Source organism: Hemiscyllium ocellatum, chromosome 39, assembly GCF_020745735.1.
Source record: "Hemiscyllium ocellatum isolate sHemOce1 chromosome 39, sHemOce1.pat.X.cur, whole genome shotgun sequence".
In the NCBI taxonomy this organism is placed as follows: domain Eukaryota; kingdom Metazoa; phylum Chordata; class Chondrichthyes; order Orectolobiformes; family Hemiscylliidae; genus Hemiscyllium; species Hemiscyllium ocellatum.
In genome coordinates, this window is record NC_083439.1 from 37,448,043 (window position 1) to 37,466,244 (window position 18,202).

The 18,202-nt window shown below is 42.2% G+C and overlaps 2 protein-coding genes across 4 annotated transcripts in view; one reads left to right on the forward strand and one right to left on the reverse strand.

Moving 5' to 3' along the window:
- Nucleotides 1–15,279, forward strand: part of mthfs (5,10-methenyltetrahydrofolate synthetase (5-formyltetrahydrofolate cyclo-ligase)) — a 64,030-nt gene extending 48,751 nt beyond the window's left edge. For 2 of the 3 annotated variants that reach the window (XM_060853352.1, XM_060853353.1), the window contains exon 3: nucleotides 14,813–15,279. In XM_060853352.1, coding sequence (XP_060709335.1) covers nucleotides 14,813–15,036 — 224 coding nt within the window. In that variant the 3' untranslated portion in view covers nucleotides 15,037–15,279. The remainder of the gene's footprint in view (nucleotides 1–14,812) is intronic. The other variant, XM_060853351.1, reaches the window with a different exon arrangement.
- Nucleotides 1–18,202, reverse strand: part of LOC132834419 (complement C1q tumor necrosis factor-related protein 3-like) — a 122,805-nt gene that overhangs the window by 25,819 nt on the left and 78,784 nt on the right. The gene's annotated exons all lie outside the window — the stretch shown is intronic.

An 18,202-nucleotide genomic window follows, 5' to 3' on the forward strand; every position in this document is an offset into this window, starting at 1 on the left:
AGAGACTTTGATCATGAAATTTCATTCAGCTTTACAAGGATCACAGTTCTTCACATTTGCTGATTGGTCTTTGAAATCCTCCCTGAAGAAATGTTCATGCATGAACTGCCTCAGTGTCAGCTCCCTATCTGGTCAATCAGCATCCTTTCATGTATCCCTATTCCCTTGGATTTTGAAAGTGCACTCCAGTACTCATCTACCAACATAACACCAGCTCTTCAAAGGCCGCTAGCCCCATCAGCCATGGGCTTTTCCCAAAACTCCAATCTTGCTCAATTGCACCATACTGCTTGTGAGGTTTTCAATCTAACTTTCGGCTGCACTGAGGTATTAATGCTAGCCTTTTCCTAGACTTTCCCGGGTTTTCCCAACACAAAGCCAATGACCTTTCCATTTTCTTAGTTTTCTATAAATCTTCAATACTTAGTTACCTGTTAATTCCAGGAACTGTCTATTAATTCTTCGAACTTCTTCCTGAGTTCTATTAGCACAGACCATCAACTACTCTTAATTCCTCACCACTCCTCACACAGAATCTGTGCAATTCAGCTGCCTACCCAGCAGACAACTGAAGCTCATCAATGGTGGATCTGCTTCGATCTCTTTTACACCTAATATATCATGAATGCCTTAACTTTTGCATGATGTGGAGATCGAAAAGTGTGGCGCTGGAAAGGCACAGCAGGTGAGGAGGAGGAAAGTTGACATTTTGGGCATAAGACTTTCATCAGGAATGTGGGGGGATATGGGTGGTGAAAGGGAAATGAAATAAATTGGAGGATGGGGCTGGAGCTGGAGGGGAAGTAGCTGGGAAGGCGATAGATGGATGTAGATGGGAGGTGATTATGACAGGTCGGTGGGGAGTGTGGAGTGGATAGGTGGGAAAGAAGAAGGAAAGGTCAGGACGGCAGTACCAAGTTGGCAGTTTGGATCTGGGATGAGATTTGGAAACCAATGAAGTCAGTGTTGATGCCATGTGGTTTAAGGGTCCCAAGGTAGAAGATGAGGCGTTCTTTCTCCAGTTCTTGGGTGGATTAGAATTGGCGGTGGAAGAGGCTCACAACTTGAATGTCCTTGGTGGAGTGGGAGGGGTAATTGAAGTGGTCGGCCACAGGGCTGTGGAGTTGTTAGGTGCATGTGTCCTGGAGATGTTCCCTGAAATGCTCCACGATTTGGCGTTCTGTCTCCTCGAAGTGGAGGAAGCCACATTGGCAGCAATGGACGCAGTGGATGAAGTCGGTGAATATGTAGGAAAATCTCTGTTGGATGTGAAAAGACCCTTTGAGACCTTGGATGGTGGTGAGGTGGGGTGGTGTAGGTGCAGATATTTTGCCTTCCCAGCTACTTTCGCTCCCCCCACCCCCCACAAACCCCACCCTCCTATTTATCTCTCAGCGCACACATCTCCATCAAGGACAACCCCCTCAGTACCTCACTCTACTAAAAGCCCATGGATAACCTCACAATGCTGTACTTCTCAATCTTCCACCCTGAATATATTTTAAAAAGCCTTCCTCTACAGACAAGCCATATGTATACACCGGATCTATTCAGATGAGAAGGAACACGATGGACACCCGAAGATCTTCAGGGATGCCCTCATAAAAATGGGATATGATGCTCAGCTCAAGATTGCCAGTTCCAACATGCGAAAAACCGTAATGACTTTCTCAGAAGACACACATGGGATATGACTGGTAGGATACCCTTCATTGTCCAATACTTGCTGTGAGTGGAGAGATTGCACCGTGTTCTTCGCAGCCTGCAATACATCATAGATGACGAGCCTGGACCAAAAGATCTATTTGCATGCTATACATCTCTGTGACTCTATGACTCCATGTCTTGCCTTTAAACAATTGCTAAATCTTAAACAGACAGGGCAGCCTCTGTAAGACATGTCAGAGCATTGACATGGATACGACCATTTCAGATTTGGACATCACCTACCATGTGCACTGCACATACTCATGTGACTCAGCCAACATTGTATATCTCATATGCTTCAAGCAAGGATACCCCGAAGCATGGTGTATTGGCAAAATCATGCAGATGTACTACAATGGATGAATGGACACAGCACAACAAATGCCAGACAGGAATATTCCCTCCCAGTGGGGGAGCACTTCAGCGAGCCAGGATGTTCAGCCTCCGATCTTCAGGGCAAGTCCTCCAAGACAGACATCAAGGCATGCAACAATGCATAATAGCTGAGCAGAGGCTGAAAACTAAGTTCTGTACCACTGAGGACAGTGTCAACCATGGTCTTGGGTTCATATCACAGGACAGGTAACCTCTTGACACTATATACTCTCTCTGTCTCTCTCTCTCACACACATACTCACTCACTCACTCATTTTCACACACCTCTCCTCTCTCTCATACACACCACACACATCCACACACATGTGCACATATAAATTTGTGAGGTGAATTTGCATTTGCAGATGCATTCTATTTTGTTCAAAAAGCAAACAGTTCGCAGACAGGCAGTCAATGTGCCATTTTATAATCTCCTGCTTTGGAAATAAAAGATTCAGATAGACTCCAAACAAGACCTCATGCTTAAAATACATTATCTACCTAGAGTTATCTCGGAGCAGTGGTTTGAAAGAAAGTCTGGAATTTGCATATTTATCAATTTCAATCTGCATATCTTCAAACTGATTAAAGATTTAAGAAACATCTTAGGTGTGTTCAGTTAATTTGCATGAGTTGTATGACCCTTTGACCTTTTCCTTATAAGTTCTATGTCCAAAGTCTTCATCTCTCACTAACACCTGATGAAGGAGCAGTGTTTTCAAAGCTCGTGTTTTCAAATAAACCAGTTGGATTATAACCTGTTGTAATCCTTGACTTTGTTTTCAGCAGTCAGGAGCAGAAACTGTAGCCCCTGGCATTTGTTTTCTACCCAGCACTTAGTGTTGCATTCAGGGAGGCCAAACTTCAAACCAAATGAATTCACGCCTAGCTCCAAGGCTGAGGGGCATTCTAACTTTCACTTTGAGTAGCTTGTCTCAACATTCTATTTTTCACATCTGAAGTTCACACTTGGTATCTGTTGATTAATTGTGTGAACCTGCATTATATGGTGCTAGGGCTCTGGGCAATCAACTTTAATTTACCGCCTCGCAAGCCAACAGCAGCAGGAAACCACAGGCACCATTGCACTAATTTTAAGCACGTAGCCCGGTTACATCCATCCTCAACATGTGAACAGCTATCAAAGACAAAAATAACTTTTAACTGTTGGTTATTTCAGACTGACTATTTCAACATTGTATGCGATTTATCAACATTTTGTGCTCAACGAGGTAGTGGATAATAGAGGATTCAGTCGTGCAAATCAACATCACATTTTCCTAATTCAGATTAAAGCTGTTTGTGAAGTGTTCTCAGTCAGATGAGACATAACATGGTTAAGTATAGAATAAAACGCTTCTATATTCTATCAAACACGCTATATCGTTGACCAGATATAGTGCAAAGCTGTTTATCATGGATCTCAAATGCAAAATGGTTTAAGTATAGATCACTTGCAGTTTGTACAGGGCAATGACAATAACAAGACCAGAGAAGTGCAATATCTGCCCTTTGCTTTAATTTATCTGTAAGATACAACAATTGCAATTACAAACTAAGTTGGGAGAGCTGATTAAAAAGAAACTTCCAGCACAAACTGGCTACAGAACAGCACAGGAAGGTGTCTCAGGAACTTTATAAACTGTAGGTTTTCCATAATTAGGACAAAATTATGATTCTTCCAAATCGTGTCTCTTTGCTTCTTGATGAAAATGTGCACTCAGTGTCATACAAATCCTTGTTTTATACATGATTCCCATGTTAGCTGTGTGCCATATTGTTTAAGACTCTGCTTTTCTGTCTATCTGATTGGTTAATCAGACATAACTGTATTCGCATTTTGGAACAATGAGTTAAGTTTAGGTCATTGCCATTGTTATGTAGGGGATCGAAATAGAGTTAGTGCTTCTTTGCTGTTTATTATCAAAAGTGACCATTTAATGATATTGATATGTGTTTGTCTCATTCCACAATTAGTTGACCAGTCCTTATTGCTTCAAAATCTTAAGTCTCACTAAGCTTATCCACATTTTAGTGACTTTCCAACAGAGGATAGTTACATGATGTGAGTTAGTCCTTTACATTTCTTCTTAACATGTCATGACTTCCACAGAATTCTAACTTTCAATTGGTAATCCAAGATGGAAGAAAGTGCGGCTGTCAGAGCTGCTCCTATAGGTACATAGTCAGCCTGGAGCAGTGTTTTTTAGAGTAGTAAGGTGGTGCTATTTTCTGGGTGTGTAGCTTGTTAAGGTGCAAAGTGATATGCTCTTCCTGTTGAATAGAATAAAAGAACAACAAAGCACAAAGAAAATTACAGCACAGGAACAGGCCCTTCAGCCCTCCAGGCCTGCATTGATCCAGATTCTCTATCTCAACCTGTCGCCTACTTTCTAAGGGTCTGTATCCCTTTGCTCCTTGCCCATTCATTTATTTGTTAGATACATCTTAAATGATGCTGTTGTGCCTGCCTCGACCACCTTCACTGGCAACACATTCCAGGCACCCACCACCCTCTACGTAAAGAACTTTCCACGCATATCTCCCCTAAACTTTTCCCCTCTCACTTTGAACTCGTGACCCCTAGTAATTGAGTCCCCCACTCTCGGTAAAAAGCTTCTTTCTATCCAGTCTGTCCAACTTCTCATGATTTTGTAGACCTCAATCAGGTCCCCTCTCAAACTCTGTCTTTCTGATGAAAATAATCCTAATCTACTCAAGCTCTCTTCATAGCTAGCACCCTCCAAACCAGGCAATATCCTAGTGAGCCTACTCTGCACCCGCTCCAAAGCATCCACATCCTTTTGGTAAAGTAGCGAACATAAATGTATGCAGTATTTCAAATGTGGCCAAACCAAAGTCTTATACAACTGTAACATGACCTGCCAACTGGTGTACTCAATACCCTGTCCGATGAAGGAAAGCATGCTGTGTGCCTTCTTGACCACTCTGTTGACCTGCGATGCCACCTTCAGGGAACAATGGACCTGAACACCCACATCTCTCTGTACATCAATTTTTCCCAGGACTTTTCTATTTGCTGCATAGCTCACTCTTGAATTAGATCTTCCAAAACGTATCACGCCACATTTGCCCAGAATTGAACTTCATCTGCCATTTCTCTGCCCAACTCTCCAATCTATCTATATTCTGTTGTTGTGGTTCTGTTCGCCGAGCTGGGAATTTGTGTTGCAGACATTTCGTCCCCTGTCTAGGTGACATCCTCAGTGCGTGGGTGCCTCCTGGGATGTGCTTCTGTGATCTTTCCTCTGGCATTTGTAGTGGTTTGAATCTGAGAGAAGATTTGTAGCTCGGGTGCTCATTGTTGTGGTTCTGTTCGCTGAGCTGGGAATTTGTGTTGCAGATTTGATTCAAACCACTACAAATGCCGGAGGAAAGATCACAAGCACTGAGGATGTCACCTAGACAAGGGACGAAACGTCTGCAACGCAAATTCCCAGCTCGGAAAACAGAACCACAACAACGAGCACCCGAGCTACAAATCTTCTCACAAACTATCTATATTCTGCTGTATTCTCTGACAGCCCCTTCAATATTTGCTACTCCACCAATCTTAGTGTCATCTGCAAATGTGCTAATCATACCACCTATACCTTCCTCCAAATGATTTATATATCTCACAAAAAACATGGTCCCAGTATAGATCCCTGTAGAACACTGGTCACAGGTCTCCATTTTGTAAAACTCCCTTCCACTACTATTCTCTGTCTCCTGCTGCTTAGCCAGTTCTTTACCCATCTAACTAATACACCCTGGACTCCATGTGATTTTCCTTTCTCCTCAGCCTACCATGGGGAACCTTAAGAAATGCCTTACTGAAGTCCATGTATATGACATCTACAGCCCTTCCCTCATCAATCAACTTTGTCACTTCTTCAAAAAGTTCTATGAAGCTGGGAAGACATAAACTTCCCTGCACAAAACCATGTTGCCTGTCACTGATAAGCTCATAGATCTTAATCCTCACTATTTTCTCCAGCACTTCCCTACCCCTGACGTCAGACTCACTGGTCAATAATTACTTGGATTATCCCTTCTACCTTTCTTAGACAAGGGGACAACACTAGCAATTCTCCAGAGCTCCGGGACCTCACCCATGTTCAAGGATGTGCAAAGATATCTGTTAAGGCCTCAGCTGTTTCCTCTCTCACGTCCCTCTAACCTGGGATAGATCCCATCTGGACCTGGGGCCTTGGTCACCTTAATGCCTTTTAGAATACTCAACACTTCCTTTCCTCCTTGTGCTGACTTGACCTGGAGTAATCAAACGTCTATACCTAACCTCAACATTTTCATGTCCCTCTCCTCGGTGAATACCCATGCAAAGTACTCATTAAGAATCTCACCCATTTTCTCTGACTCCATGCATAACTTTCCTCCTTTGTCCTTGAGTGGGCCAACCCTTTCTTTCATTACCCTCTTGCTCCTTACATGTGAATAAAAGGCTTTGGGATTTTCCTTTACCCTGTTTGCTAAAGATATCTCTTGACCCCTTTTTACCCTCTTAATTCCTCATTTCAGATTGTTCCTCCATTCCTGATATTCTTCCAAAGCTTTGTCTGTCTTCAGTTACCTCGACCGTATGTATGCTTCCTTTTTCCTCTTAGCTAGTCTCACAATTTCACCTGTCAACCATGGTTCCCTAATCTTGCCATTTCTATTCTTCATTTTCACAGGAAGATGTCTGTCCTGCACTCTAATAAACCTCTCTTTAAAAGTGTTCCACATATCAAATGTGGTTTACCTTCAAACAAATGTTCTCAACCTACATTCCCCAGCTCCTGTAAAATTTTGCTGCAGTTGGCATTCCCCAATTTAGCACTCTTCCTTTCGGACCACTCTTGTCTTCGTCCATGAATATTCTAAAAATTATGGAATTGTGATCACTATTCCCACTGTAGACCCCTACTGAAACTTCAACCACCTGGCCGGGCTCATTCCCCAGCACCAGGTTCAGTATGGCCCCTTCCCGAGTTAGACTATTTACATACTGCTCTAGAAAACTCTCTCGGTTGCTCCTTACAAAGTCTGCTCCAAATAGACCTCTAACTCTAAGTGAATCCCAGTCAATGTTGGGAAAATTAAAATCTCCTACCACGACCCTGTTACTCCTACATCTTTCCGTAATCTGTTTACATATTTGTACCTCTATCTCATGCTCACTGTTGGGATATGGGAGATTAGGGAGAATTCCCATGATTACTGATGATAATGTCTGCAGGAAGTATGGATTTGTAATCAAACAATCAGATGACATGGATCAGTTATGGCGACAGTTAGAGGCAATAGGGAGTTTACAGGAGCTAGGGGGTATGATGGATGGCAGTTTAGGAAGGGAGAAAAACTGCAGATGCAGTGAGATAGTACTGTGTCTTCTGTGGCTATCCCCATCTCAAACAAGTATGCTGTTTTGGAAAGTTTAGGGGGTGATGGACTCTCAAGGAAATGTAGCACAAACAGCCGTGTTTCTGGTACCGAGGCTGGCTCTGACATAACGAAGGGTACATCAGGTTCCAACCGATCACTTGTGATCTGGGACTCTTTAATCAGATGCACAGTCAGATGTTTCTGCATGCAACAGTGAGAACTCAGAATGGTGTGTTACCTCCCTGGTGCCAGGATTAAGTACAGAATATTCTCAAAGGGGAGTGGGACCACCGGGTGGTTGTTGTACACATTGGAAATAATTACAGAGGAAGGCAAAGGATGAGATTCTGAATGGAGAATATAGAAAGTTCGACAGGAATTTATAAAGGAGGTCCTCGAGGGTAGTAGTATCTGGATTACTCCTGATGCTACAAGCTATTGAGGGTAGAAATAGAAGGATAGAGCAGATGAATGCATGAGTAAAATGAAGGGCTTATGCTCGAAACGTCGAATTCTCTATTCCTGAGATGCTGCCTGGCCTGCTGTGCTTTGACCAGCAACACATTTGCAGATGAATGCATGGCTGAGGAGCTGGTTCAGGGGAGAAGGATTTACATTTTTGGATGATTGGAACCTCTTCTGGGGTAGAAGTGACCTGAATTGGAAGGGGACTAAATACTGTCAGGGAGATTTGCTGGAGCTGCTTGGGAGGATTTAAATAAGTAAGGTCGTGGGGTGGGACCCAGGGAGATAGTGAGGAAAGAGATCAGTCTGAGATTGGTACAGTTGGGAAAAGGAGCAAGTCAAACAGTCAGGACAGATGGGAACAAAGCAGAGAACAAGGTAGGACTGATAAATTAAATAGCAATTATTTCAATGCAAGAGGCTTAACAGGGAAGACGGATTAACTCAGGGTATAGTTAGGAACATGGGACTGGTATTTCATGGCAATTACAGAGGCGTGGTTCAGGGATGGACAAGACTGGCAGCTTAATGTTTCAGGATACAAATGTTATAGGAAAAATAGAAAGGGAGGGAACAGAGGAGGGGAGTGCCGTTTTTGACATCACAGCAGTATTTCGGAAGGAGATTTCTGGGAATCTACCCAGGGAAGTTATTTGGGTGGAAGTGAGAAATAAGAAAGAGATTATCATGTTTTTGGGATTGTACTATAGACTTTCCCAGTAGTCAGCGTGAAACTGAGAAACAAATTTCAAAAGAGATCTCAGTTATCTGTAAGAATTCTTTGAGGAAGTAGCGAGCAGGTTAAACCAAGCAGAGGCAATGGATGTTATCTGTCTGGATTTCAAGAAGGCTTTGACAAGGTGCCACACAGGAGGCCACTGAGTAAGCCCATGGTGTCAGAGGCAAGGTGCTAGCATGGACAGAAGCTTGGCTGTCTGGCAGAAAGTAGAGAGTGGGGATTTAAAAAGTCCATGTTCCGCATGGCTCAGTGTTGGGACCACAGCTTTTTACCCTATACATTAATAGTCCAGTTGAAGGAACTGAGGGCATTCTGGCTAAGATTGCAGATGCTACAAAGCTAGGTAGAGGGACAGGTAGCTTTGGGGAGTTGGCGAGGCTGCAGAAGGATTTGGAGGAGTTTGGAGAATGAGCAAAAAATAGTAGATGGTGTACAACGTGGGAAAGTGTGAGGTCATGTACTTTGGGGGGGAAGAATAGAGGCATGGACTATTTTCTAAATGGGGAGAAAAATTCAGAAGTCTGAAGTGCAAAGAAACTAAAGAGTTCTAGTTCAGAATTCTCTCGAGGCAAACTTGCAGGATGAGTCCATAGTTCAGAAAGCAAATGCAGTGTTGGCATTTATTTTGAGAGTACTTGAATATAAAAGCAGGGATTTATTTCTCAGGCAGTATAATGCTCTGGTCAGACCACATTTGGAGTATTGTGCCCAGATTTGCGCCTCATACCTCAGGAAGGATGTACTGTCCCTGGCGCATGTTCAGAGGAGGTTCACGAGAATGGTCCCAGGAATGAAAAGCTTAACATATGAGGAACATTTGAGGATTCAGGGTTTACACTCAGTGGAGTTTAGAAGGATGAAAGGGATCTAATTGAAATTTACAGAATACTGAATGATCTGGACAGAGTAGAAGTTGGGAAGTTGTTTCCATTGGTAGGACCTGAGTGCATAGCCTTAGAGTGAAGGGAAGACCTTTGTGGGTGGCACGGTGGCACAGTGGTTAGCACTGCTGCCTCACAGCGCCAGAGACCCGGGTTCAATTCCTGCCTCAGGCGACTGACTGTGTGGAATTTGCATATTCTCCCCGTGTCTGCGTGGGTTTCCTCCGGGTGCTCCGGTTTACTCCCACAGTCCAAAAATGTGCAGGTTAGGTGAATTGGCCGTGCTAAATCCATAGTGTTAGGTGAAGGGGTAAATGTAGGGGAATGGGTCTGGGTGGGTTGTGTTTTGGCGGGTCGGTGTGGACTTGTTGGGCCGAAGGACCTGTTTCCACACTGTAAGTAATCTAATCTAATCTTCTAGAACAGAGATAATGGGAATTTGTTTCAGAGAGTGGTGAATCTGTGGAATTCATTGCCACTGAAGGCTGTGGAGGCCAGGTCATTGAGTATATTTAAGATTGAGATAGATAGGTTCTTGAGGATCAAGGGTTATGAGGAGGAAGCAGGAGGATGGGGTTGAGAAACTTATTAGCCATGGTTGAATGGTGGAGCAGACTCAATGGGCAGAATGGTGTAATTTCTGCTCCTATGTCTTATGGTCATAGAATAAGGGGTTATGGTAGGGAATTTTAACTTTCCAAAGATAGACTGGGATTGCAATAATGCGAAGGGTTTAGGTGGAGATAAATTTGTGTGTGTACAAGAAAATTTTCTTGTACCTCCTAGGGAAGATGCAAAGCTTGACTGATGCTTGAGAAATAAGGCAAGGCAAGTGACCAAGGTGTCAGTGGGAGAGCACTTTGGGGCCAGCGGCCATAATTCTGTTCATTTGAAAGTAGTGATGGAAAAAGATAGATCGGATCTAAAAGTTAAAGTTCTAAATTGGTGAAGGACCAATTTTGACATTATTTGGCAAATACTTTCAAAAGCTGATTGGGGCAGGTGTTCGCAAGGAAAGGGATGGCTGGAAAATGGGAAGCCTTCAGAAGTGAGAGAATGAGAGTCCAGGAACAGTATATTCCTGTTTGGGTGAAAGGCAAGGCTGCTAGGTATAGGGACTGCTGGATGATGCGAGAAATTGGGATTTTGATCAAGAAAAAGAAGGAAGCATAGGTCAGACATAGAGAGCAGAGATCAAGTGAATTTTTAGAAGAGTATAAATGCAGTAGAAGTATACTTGAGAGAAATCAGGAGGGCAAAAGGGGACATGAGATAGCTTTGGCAGACAGGGTTAAGAAGAATCCCAAGGGATTTTACAAATACGTTAAGGACAAAAGGCAATTTGGGACAGAATAGGGCCCCTCAAAGATTAGCAAGGCAGCCTATGTGTGGAACCATGGGAGATACCAAATGAGTATTTTGCATCAGTGTTTATTATGGAGAAGGACATGGGAGATACAGAACGTGGGGAAATAGATGGCGATATCTTGAAAAATTGTCCAGATTACAGAGGAGGAGATGCTGGATGTCTTAAAATGCATGAAGGTGGATAAATCCCCAGGACCTGAGGGGTGTACCCTGGAAATCTGTGGGAAGCCAGGGAAGAAGTTGTTGTGCCCCTTGCTGAGGTATTTGTGTCATCGATAATCGCAGGTGAGGCGCTGGTAGACTGGAGGTAGGCTAACATGGTGCCACTATTTAAGAAAGGTGGCAAGGACAAGCCAGAGAACTATAGACCAATGAGCATAACATCAGTGGTGGGCAAGTTGTTGGAGGAAATCCTGAGGGACAGGATTTGTGTGTGTTTGGAAAGGCAAGGACTGATTAGGGATAGTCAGCTTTGTGCATGGAAAATTATGTCTCACTAACTTGATTGAGTTTTTGGAAGGAGTAACAAAAGGGTTTGATGAGGGCAGAGTGGTGGACATGAGACCTGGGAGTCGAGACATGTTGCCCTACCCGCTGTGCTTTTCCAGCACCACACTCTTGACTCTGATCTCCAGCATCTGTCGTCCTCACTTTCTCCTATGCTACCTGGGTGGGAGTGCAGGTTCATAGTTTCTTGAAAATGGAGTTGCACGTAGATGGGATAGTGAATAAGATGCTTAGTGTGCTTTCCTTTAATTTTCAGAGCATCAAATATAGAAGTTGGAAGGTCATATTGTGGCTGTAGAGGATTTTGGTTCAGCCACTTTTGGAATATTGTGTGAAATTCTGGTCTCCCTCCTATCTGCAAGATGTTGTGAAAGTTGAATGGGTTCAGAAAAGATTTACAAGATATTGCTAGGCTTTGAAGGTTTGTGCTGTAGCGAGAGGCTGAATAGGCTGGGGCTGTTTTCCCTGGAGTGTCGGAGGCTGAGGGGTGACCTTATAGAGATTTATGAAATCATGAGGGGCATGGATAGGGTAAATCAACAAGGTTTTTTTTCTCTGGGTTGGTGGAGTCCAGAACTAGAGGATATAGGTTTAAGGTGAGAGGGGAAAGATTTAAAAGGGACCTCAGGGACAACTTTTTTTCTGCAAAGGATGGTGCGTATATGGAATGAACTGCCAGAGGGCGTGGTGAAAACTGGTACAATTACTCCATCTAAAAAGCATCTGGACAGGTACATGAATATGAAGGGTTTAGAGGGCTAAGTGCTGGTAAATGAGACCAGATTAATTTATGATATCAGGTCGACATGGATGAGTTGGACTGAGGGGTCTGTGTCCGTGCTGTGTATCTCAGTGACTGTATGACTGATCTATCATATGTTTGTAGTTAGCTTCCGAAAATTATAATTTTAATCACTGCATAAATGGACATGGTATTTAATTCTAACAGTATTACAATGAAATAAGTGCAATCATACAGAAGCATTTAGGATGAGAGCCAGTATAGGTTAGTTTGTGAACAGAATTGTAAACAAGATTTGGTGTGGATATGTATGCAGACAGAAGAGTATGTAGGAGCTCAGGTTAAGGGAGTGCAAGATGGGATGCTGACCTGGGGACTCTTAGAATAATCAAGTTTCATGTAGTGAAAGCATGGATGAGGGTTTCAGCACATGAGCTGAAGCTTAGCCTGAGCTGGACAATGTCACCATGGTGGAGGTAAGGATGATTGAGACAATTATTTTTTCATAGGCTTAGCTCAGGGAAAGAAAAGGTGGCAAATGTTCAAACTCGCTGGGTCAGTGTTATATAATTGCATAGGAGAGGAACAGAGTCCTTGATTGGGAAAAGAAATAATGGTTTCTGAATATTTAATTGGAGGAAGATCTGCTTATCTAGTGCTGGATGTCAGGCAAGCAGCTTGATAAAATCGAGGAAAGGACTGAGATGAAAATGTTCTTGTACTTGCAGTATCAGACAGAAAGAAGCCACTTTACTTGGAATAAACTTTGTGTTGGAAATAGGAACACTTTCACAGACTTGCCTTGCTTCTGTTAAGTATTGCTTGTATTTTCTTGCAATTTATTTTCATTGCAAATTCTTGTGCTTGTTTAATAAAAACTGTCTGTGCAAATGTGTTCATTCGCATAGCTAAACTCTCCACCAGCTAAGCATGATGTTATAACACTTTAGTTTTACAGTTCTTAGCACCTCAGTCTGTGGTGCAGAGAAATTGCCTAAATCTGCTTCAGAGTTTTGATACTTAATGATATGAGTAATAATGCTATGACATTGTACTGTTTAATAAGAACAAAATGCATAACTTTAAGATGAGAACTGAGTTGCATCAGAAAGCTTTGACCTGTACTTTGTCTTGACTGAAGATCTGCAATAATATTATTAAGAATCATTTCCATCCTCTACATATTGGTCATGCTCTCATTTGAACATTTAGTTCTGGTAAAATTTGGAGTCAGAATCCTATATCAAAATGGTTGCCACAGTTTAAATTCCTTCATTATAACAGTGTCTAAACTTTTCAAAATACTTCATTGCTTGTAAAACTCTTTGGATTGTCCTGAGGCTGCTCAAGAAGGTTGACACCATCCAGGACAAAGCAAGCCACTTGTTTGACACCATGTTCTTCATCTTCAACATTCACTCCCTGCACCATTGTACTACCTACAAATTGCCCTTCGACAAATTAGCAAGGCTCCTTACGCAGCACTTTCCAGTCTCATGACCTGTACTACCTAGAGGTCAAAGGTAGCAGATATATTGGAACATCATCATCAGCAAGTTCCCCTCCAAGTCTCTCATCACCCAGAATTGGAACTGTATCATTGTTCCTTCTTATCACTGAGTCAAAATCCTGGACTCCCACCTAACAGCATTGTGTCTGCACCCACACCTAAGGACAGACGCAATTCAAGAAGATAGCTCCCCACCATCACCTTGAGGGCAATCGGGTGGGCAGTAAATGCTGACCTAGACAGGAACATCTTCATCTGTGAATAGATGAACAAAAACATATTCTGAGGAAATATTTCTTCATTTGAAATAAGATATATGCAGAACAGAATGATTGTATATGATAGTCAGAGGAGACAATAGTGAGTGTTGTATCTACATCTGCAAACCACCTCTGCAGATCATTGTCATAAATATTTAAGACTACCATGTTTTTGTAGCTTTAATGTAGGGAGTGCAGTGGCCAACTTAAATATAGAAATATCTTACAAGCAGCATAATGATAATGACTTGTACTACATAGAAGTTTATTATCATTATTTATTTTAAGAGTGTTGGTTGAGAAATATTTTTAGTTTCATGATGCCCCTGTTCCTTGTCAATATTGCTGTGTTGTCTTTTGTATCCATTTGAGAGGACATTTCCGGCCTCAGAATAAAGGACCAAACATTGTGGGGCTGGTATTTACATAATGCCCTCATTGCTGAAGGGTATTATTTGCGGTTGTGTAAGATATACCTATGTTTTATCAACAATTTACATTTGTATTTGAAATGTTTATTTACTAATTTGTGTTGATTGTGAGTGATGTTAAAGTAAATGCTACAGAAGGTGGAAACATATTGCAATTTCTACATTTCAGTGACTTAGTAAATCTGATTATAGTCGGTTTACGGTTCTCCCACAGGGATTGTAATACAATTCCATCTTTCTGTTTAAAAGCTGTGTTATATCTTTTTTTAAGAATAAATAAAGTGATAAAAATACAACATTAGCAGGTACTAAACAACACTTGAAAGAGAAAGTTAGGATATGTTTGGGTATAATCTGCCATTGCAAAGTTGTTGTTTTGCATTTTGTTCCAGCTTTTACTGTACAATGATGAACTTACCATTATTTATCTTTTAAACAGGAGGGCTTGATCTGATCCTGATGCCTGGCCTGGGGTTTGACAAACTTGGGAACAGATTGGGCAGAGGGAAGGGTTATTATGACACTTACCTGGAACGTTGCTGGCAGCACCCAAAGGGCAGACCCTACACCATTGCCCTGGCCTTCAAGGAGCAGATCTGTGACCATGTCCCAGTGGTTGAAACTGATAAGCAAATTGATGAGGTATTGTATGATGACTCATAGTTGCATTCATAAAAAGTGCAGAGGAGCGGAGCTAGCATTCATTCTAAATATCACACAGCAATTGATCATGTAAAAGAAGAGAATCAGTATCATCTGCCTATGAAGAGTAAAATGATTTATATTTTAAAAGACTGATTTTTTTCTGATAATTATTTGTAGCAAATATTAATGATGAGTAAAACTGATGAACGCTTTGTTTCAGAAAGCAGTCAAAAGCAGTGATAATGTCTCTATTTTTATCCAACTGTAATCCATTTTGAATTAATTTTGTGATTTAATAAAAATGTTTGCTTCTTGTATGTGGGCACATGGCAAACTGTGCTTGAACTTGTCTAATTATTTTTTGTTTCTGGAGGAATTGAGCGCAAAACACCTCAGTAAGTCTAGCACCAATCTGCAATATTTTTGTCACTTCTCTGCTCATCTTCAACACTTTGTTCCACATCCTCCTCCATCTTATTTTGGCAAAAGAGTCATTGATTGATAGATCGTGACCAAAACTGAGCTCGCTCTAATGGAATTAAAATAAAGCAAAAAATTTGAAACAAAAATGAATATTGCTGGAGGAACTCAGCAGATCTGGTAACATTTGCAGAGAGAAAGCAAAGTTAATGTTTCAAATCTATCATACATTCTAGTTTTACGCCAACCAATGATTGTTTTATTGTGACCATTACTGCAACTAGCTTTCAATGCATTATTTTTCTCTTTAAATAGATTGAATTTAAATTCCACTAGTTGCAATGGAGAGATTTGAATGTTGAACCGTAGAGCATTAGGCTTGGTCTCTGAATTACTGGTCTAATGATGTTAACACTATGCTGACATCTTCCTAGACTGGAATGTTGATGCACAAAATATTGAAGGTGGCAGGACAAATTGATAAAGTAGTTAAAATAACATTAGAAATTTTAGATTTGATAAAGCATAGAGGTTAGGATGTGTCTCTATAAAAGACTGATACCATATCCTCTTCTGGGCACCACATGAAAACATGCAAAAAGGCTTGTGAGAAAAGGACCACCTTCAGGAATAATTAATCTAGCTTTAAAGAGATGGTGCTCTCACCTTTTAGTGATTGGAACAAGGTTGGCCAGGTGGATCGCATTGAGTATGAATTCCCTGATTGAGGCTGTTAACTTAGGCTAATCAGGGAGTCCTAAGTAGACAGAGTCACACAGTCATAGAAATGTACAGCACGGAAACGGACACTTTTGTCCAACCCGTCCATGCCGACCAGATATCCCAACCCAATCTAATCCGACCTGCCAGCACCTGGCCCATATCCCTCCAAACCCTTCCTTTTCACATACCTATCCAGATGCCTTTTAAATGTTGCAATTGTACGAGGCTCCACCACTTCCTCTGGCAGCTCATTCCATACACTTGCCCCCTCTGCGTGAAAAAATTGCCCCTTTGGTCTCTTTTATGTCTTTCTCCTCTTACCCTAAACTTATACTTTATAGTTCTGGACTCCCCCACTTCAGGGAAAAAAACTTTGTCTATTTACCCTATCCATGCTCCTCATGATTTTATAAACCTCTATTAGGTTTCCCGACTCAGGCGACAGACTGTGTGGAGTTTGCACGTTCTCCCCGTGTCTGCGTGGGTTTCCTCCGGGTGCTCCGGTTTCCTCCCACAGTCCAAAGATGTGCGGGTCAGGTGAATTGGCCATGCTAAATTGCCCGTAGTGTTAGGTAAGGGGTAAATGTAGGGGTATGGGTGGGTTGCGCTTCGGTGGGTCGGTGTGGACTTGTTGGGCCGAAGGGCCTGTTTCCACACTGTAAGTAATCTAATCTAAAAAAAAGGTCACCCCTCAGCCTCTGACGCTCCAGGAAAAACATCCCTAGCCTGTTCAGCCTCTCCCTAGAGCTCAAATCCTCCAACCCTGGCAACATCCTTGTAAATCTTTTCTGAACCCTTTCAAATTTCACAACATCTTTCTGATAGGAAAGAGACCAGAATTGTGTGCAATATTCCAACAGTGGCCTAACCAATTCCTGTACAGCCGCAACATGACATCCCAACTCCTGTACTCAATACTCTGACCAATAAAGGAAAGCATACCAAACGTCTTTTTCACTATCCTAATAACCTGCGACTCCACTTTCAATGAGCTATGAACCTGCACTCCAAGGTCTCTTTATTCAGCAACACTCCCTAGAACCTTACTATTAAATGTGTAAGTTCTGCTCAGACTTGCTTTCCCAAAATGCAGCACCTCACATTTATCTAAATTAAACTACATCTGCCACACCACCCAGTTTGACAAGGTTGTTAAGAAGGCATACAGTGTTTTAGCTTTTATTAATAGAGGGATCGAGTTCCGGAACCAGGAGGTTATGCTGCAGCTGTACAAAACTCTGGTGCGGCAGCACTTGGAGTATTGTGTACAGTTCTGGTCATCGCGTTATAAGAAGGATGTGGAAGCTTTGGAAAGGGTGCAGAGAAGATTTACTAGGATGTTGCCTGGTATGGAGGGAAGGTCTTACAAGGAAAGGCTGAGGGCCTTGAGGCTGTTTTCGTTAGAGAGAAGAAGGTTGAGAGGTGACTTAATAGAGACATATAAGATATTCAGAGGGTTAGATAGGATGGACAGGGAGAGCCTTTTTCCAAGTATGGTGACAGCGAGCACGAGGGGGAATAGCTTTAAATTGAAGGGTGACAGATGTCAGAGGTAGTTTCTTTACTCAGAATAGTAAGGATATGCAATACTTTGTCTGCAATGGTAGTAGATTCGCCAACTTTAAGTACATTTAAAGTTGTCATTGGACAAGCATATGGACTTACATGGAACAGTGTAGGTTAGATGGGCTTCAGATTGGTATGACAGGTTGGCGCAACATCGAGGGCTGAAGGGCCTCTACTGCGCTGTAATGTTCTGTGTTCTATGTTCTCAGTGCATTGGCCCATCTGATCACGATTGTTGTAATCTGAGGTAACCTTCTTTACTGTCCACTACACCTCTAATTTTGGTGTCATCTGCAAACCTACTAATTTTACCTCTTATGCTCACATCCAAATCATTTATATAAATTATGAAAAGTAGTGGATCCAGCATCGATCCTTGTGGCACTCCACTGGTCACAGGCCTCCAGTCTGAAAAACAACCCTCCATCACCAACCTCTGTCTTCTACCTTTCAGCCTGTTCTGCATCCAAATGGC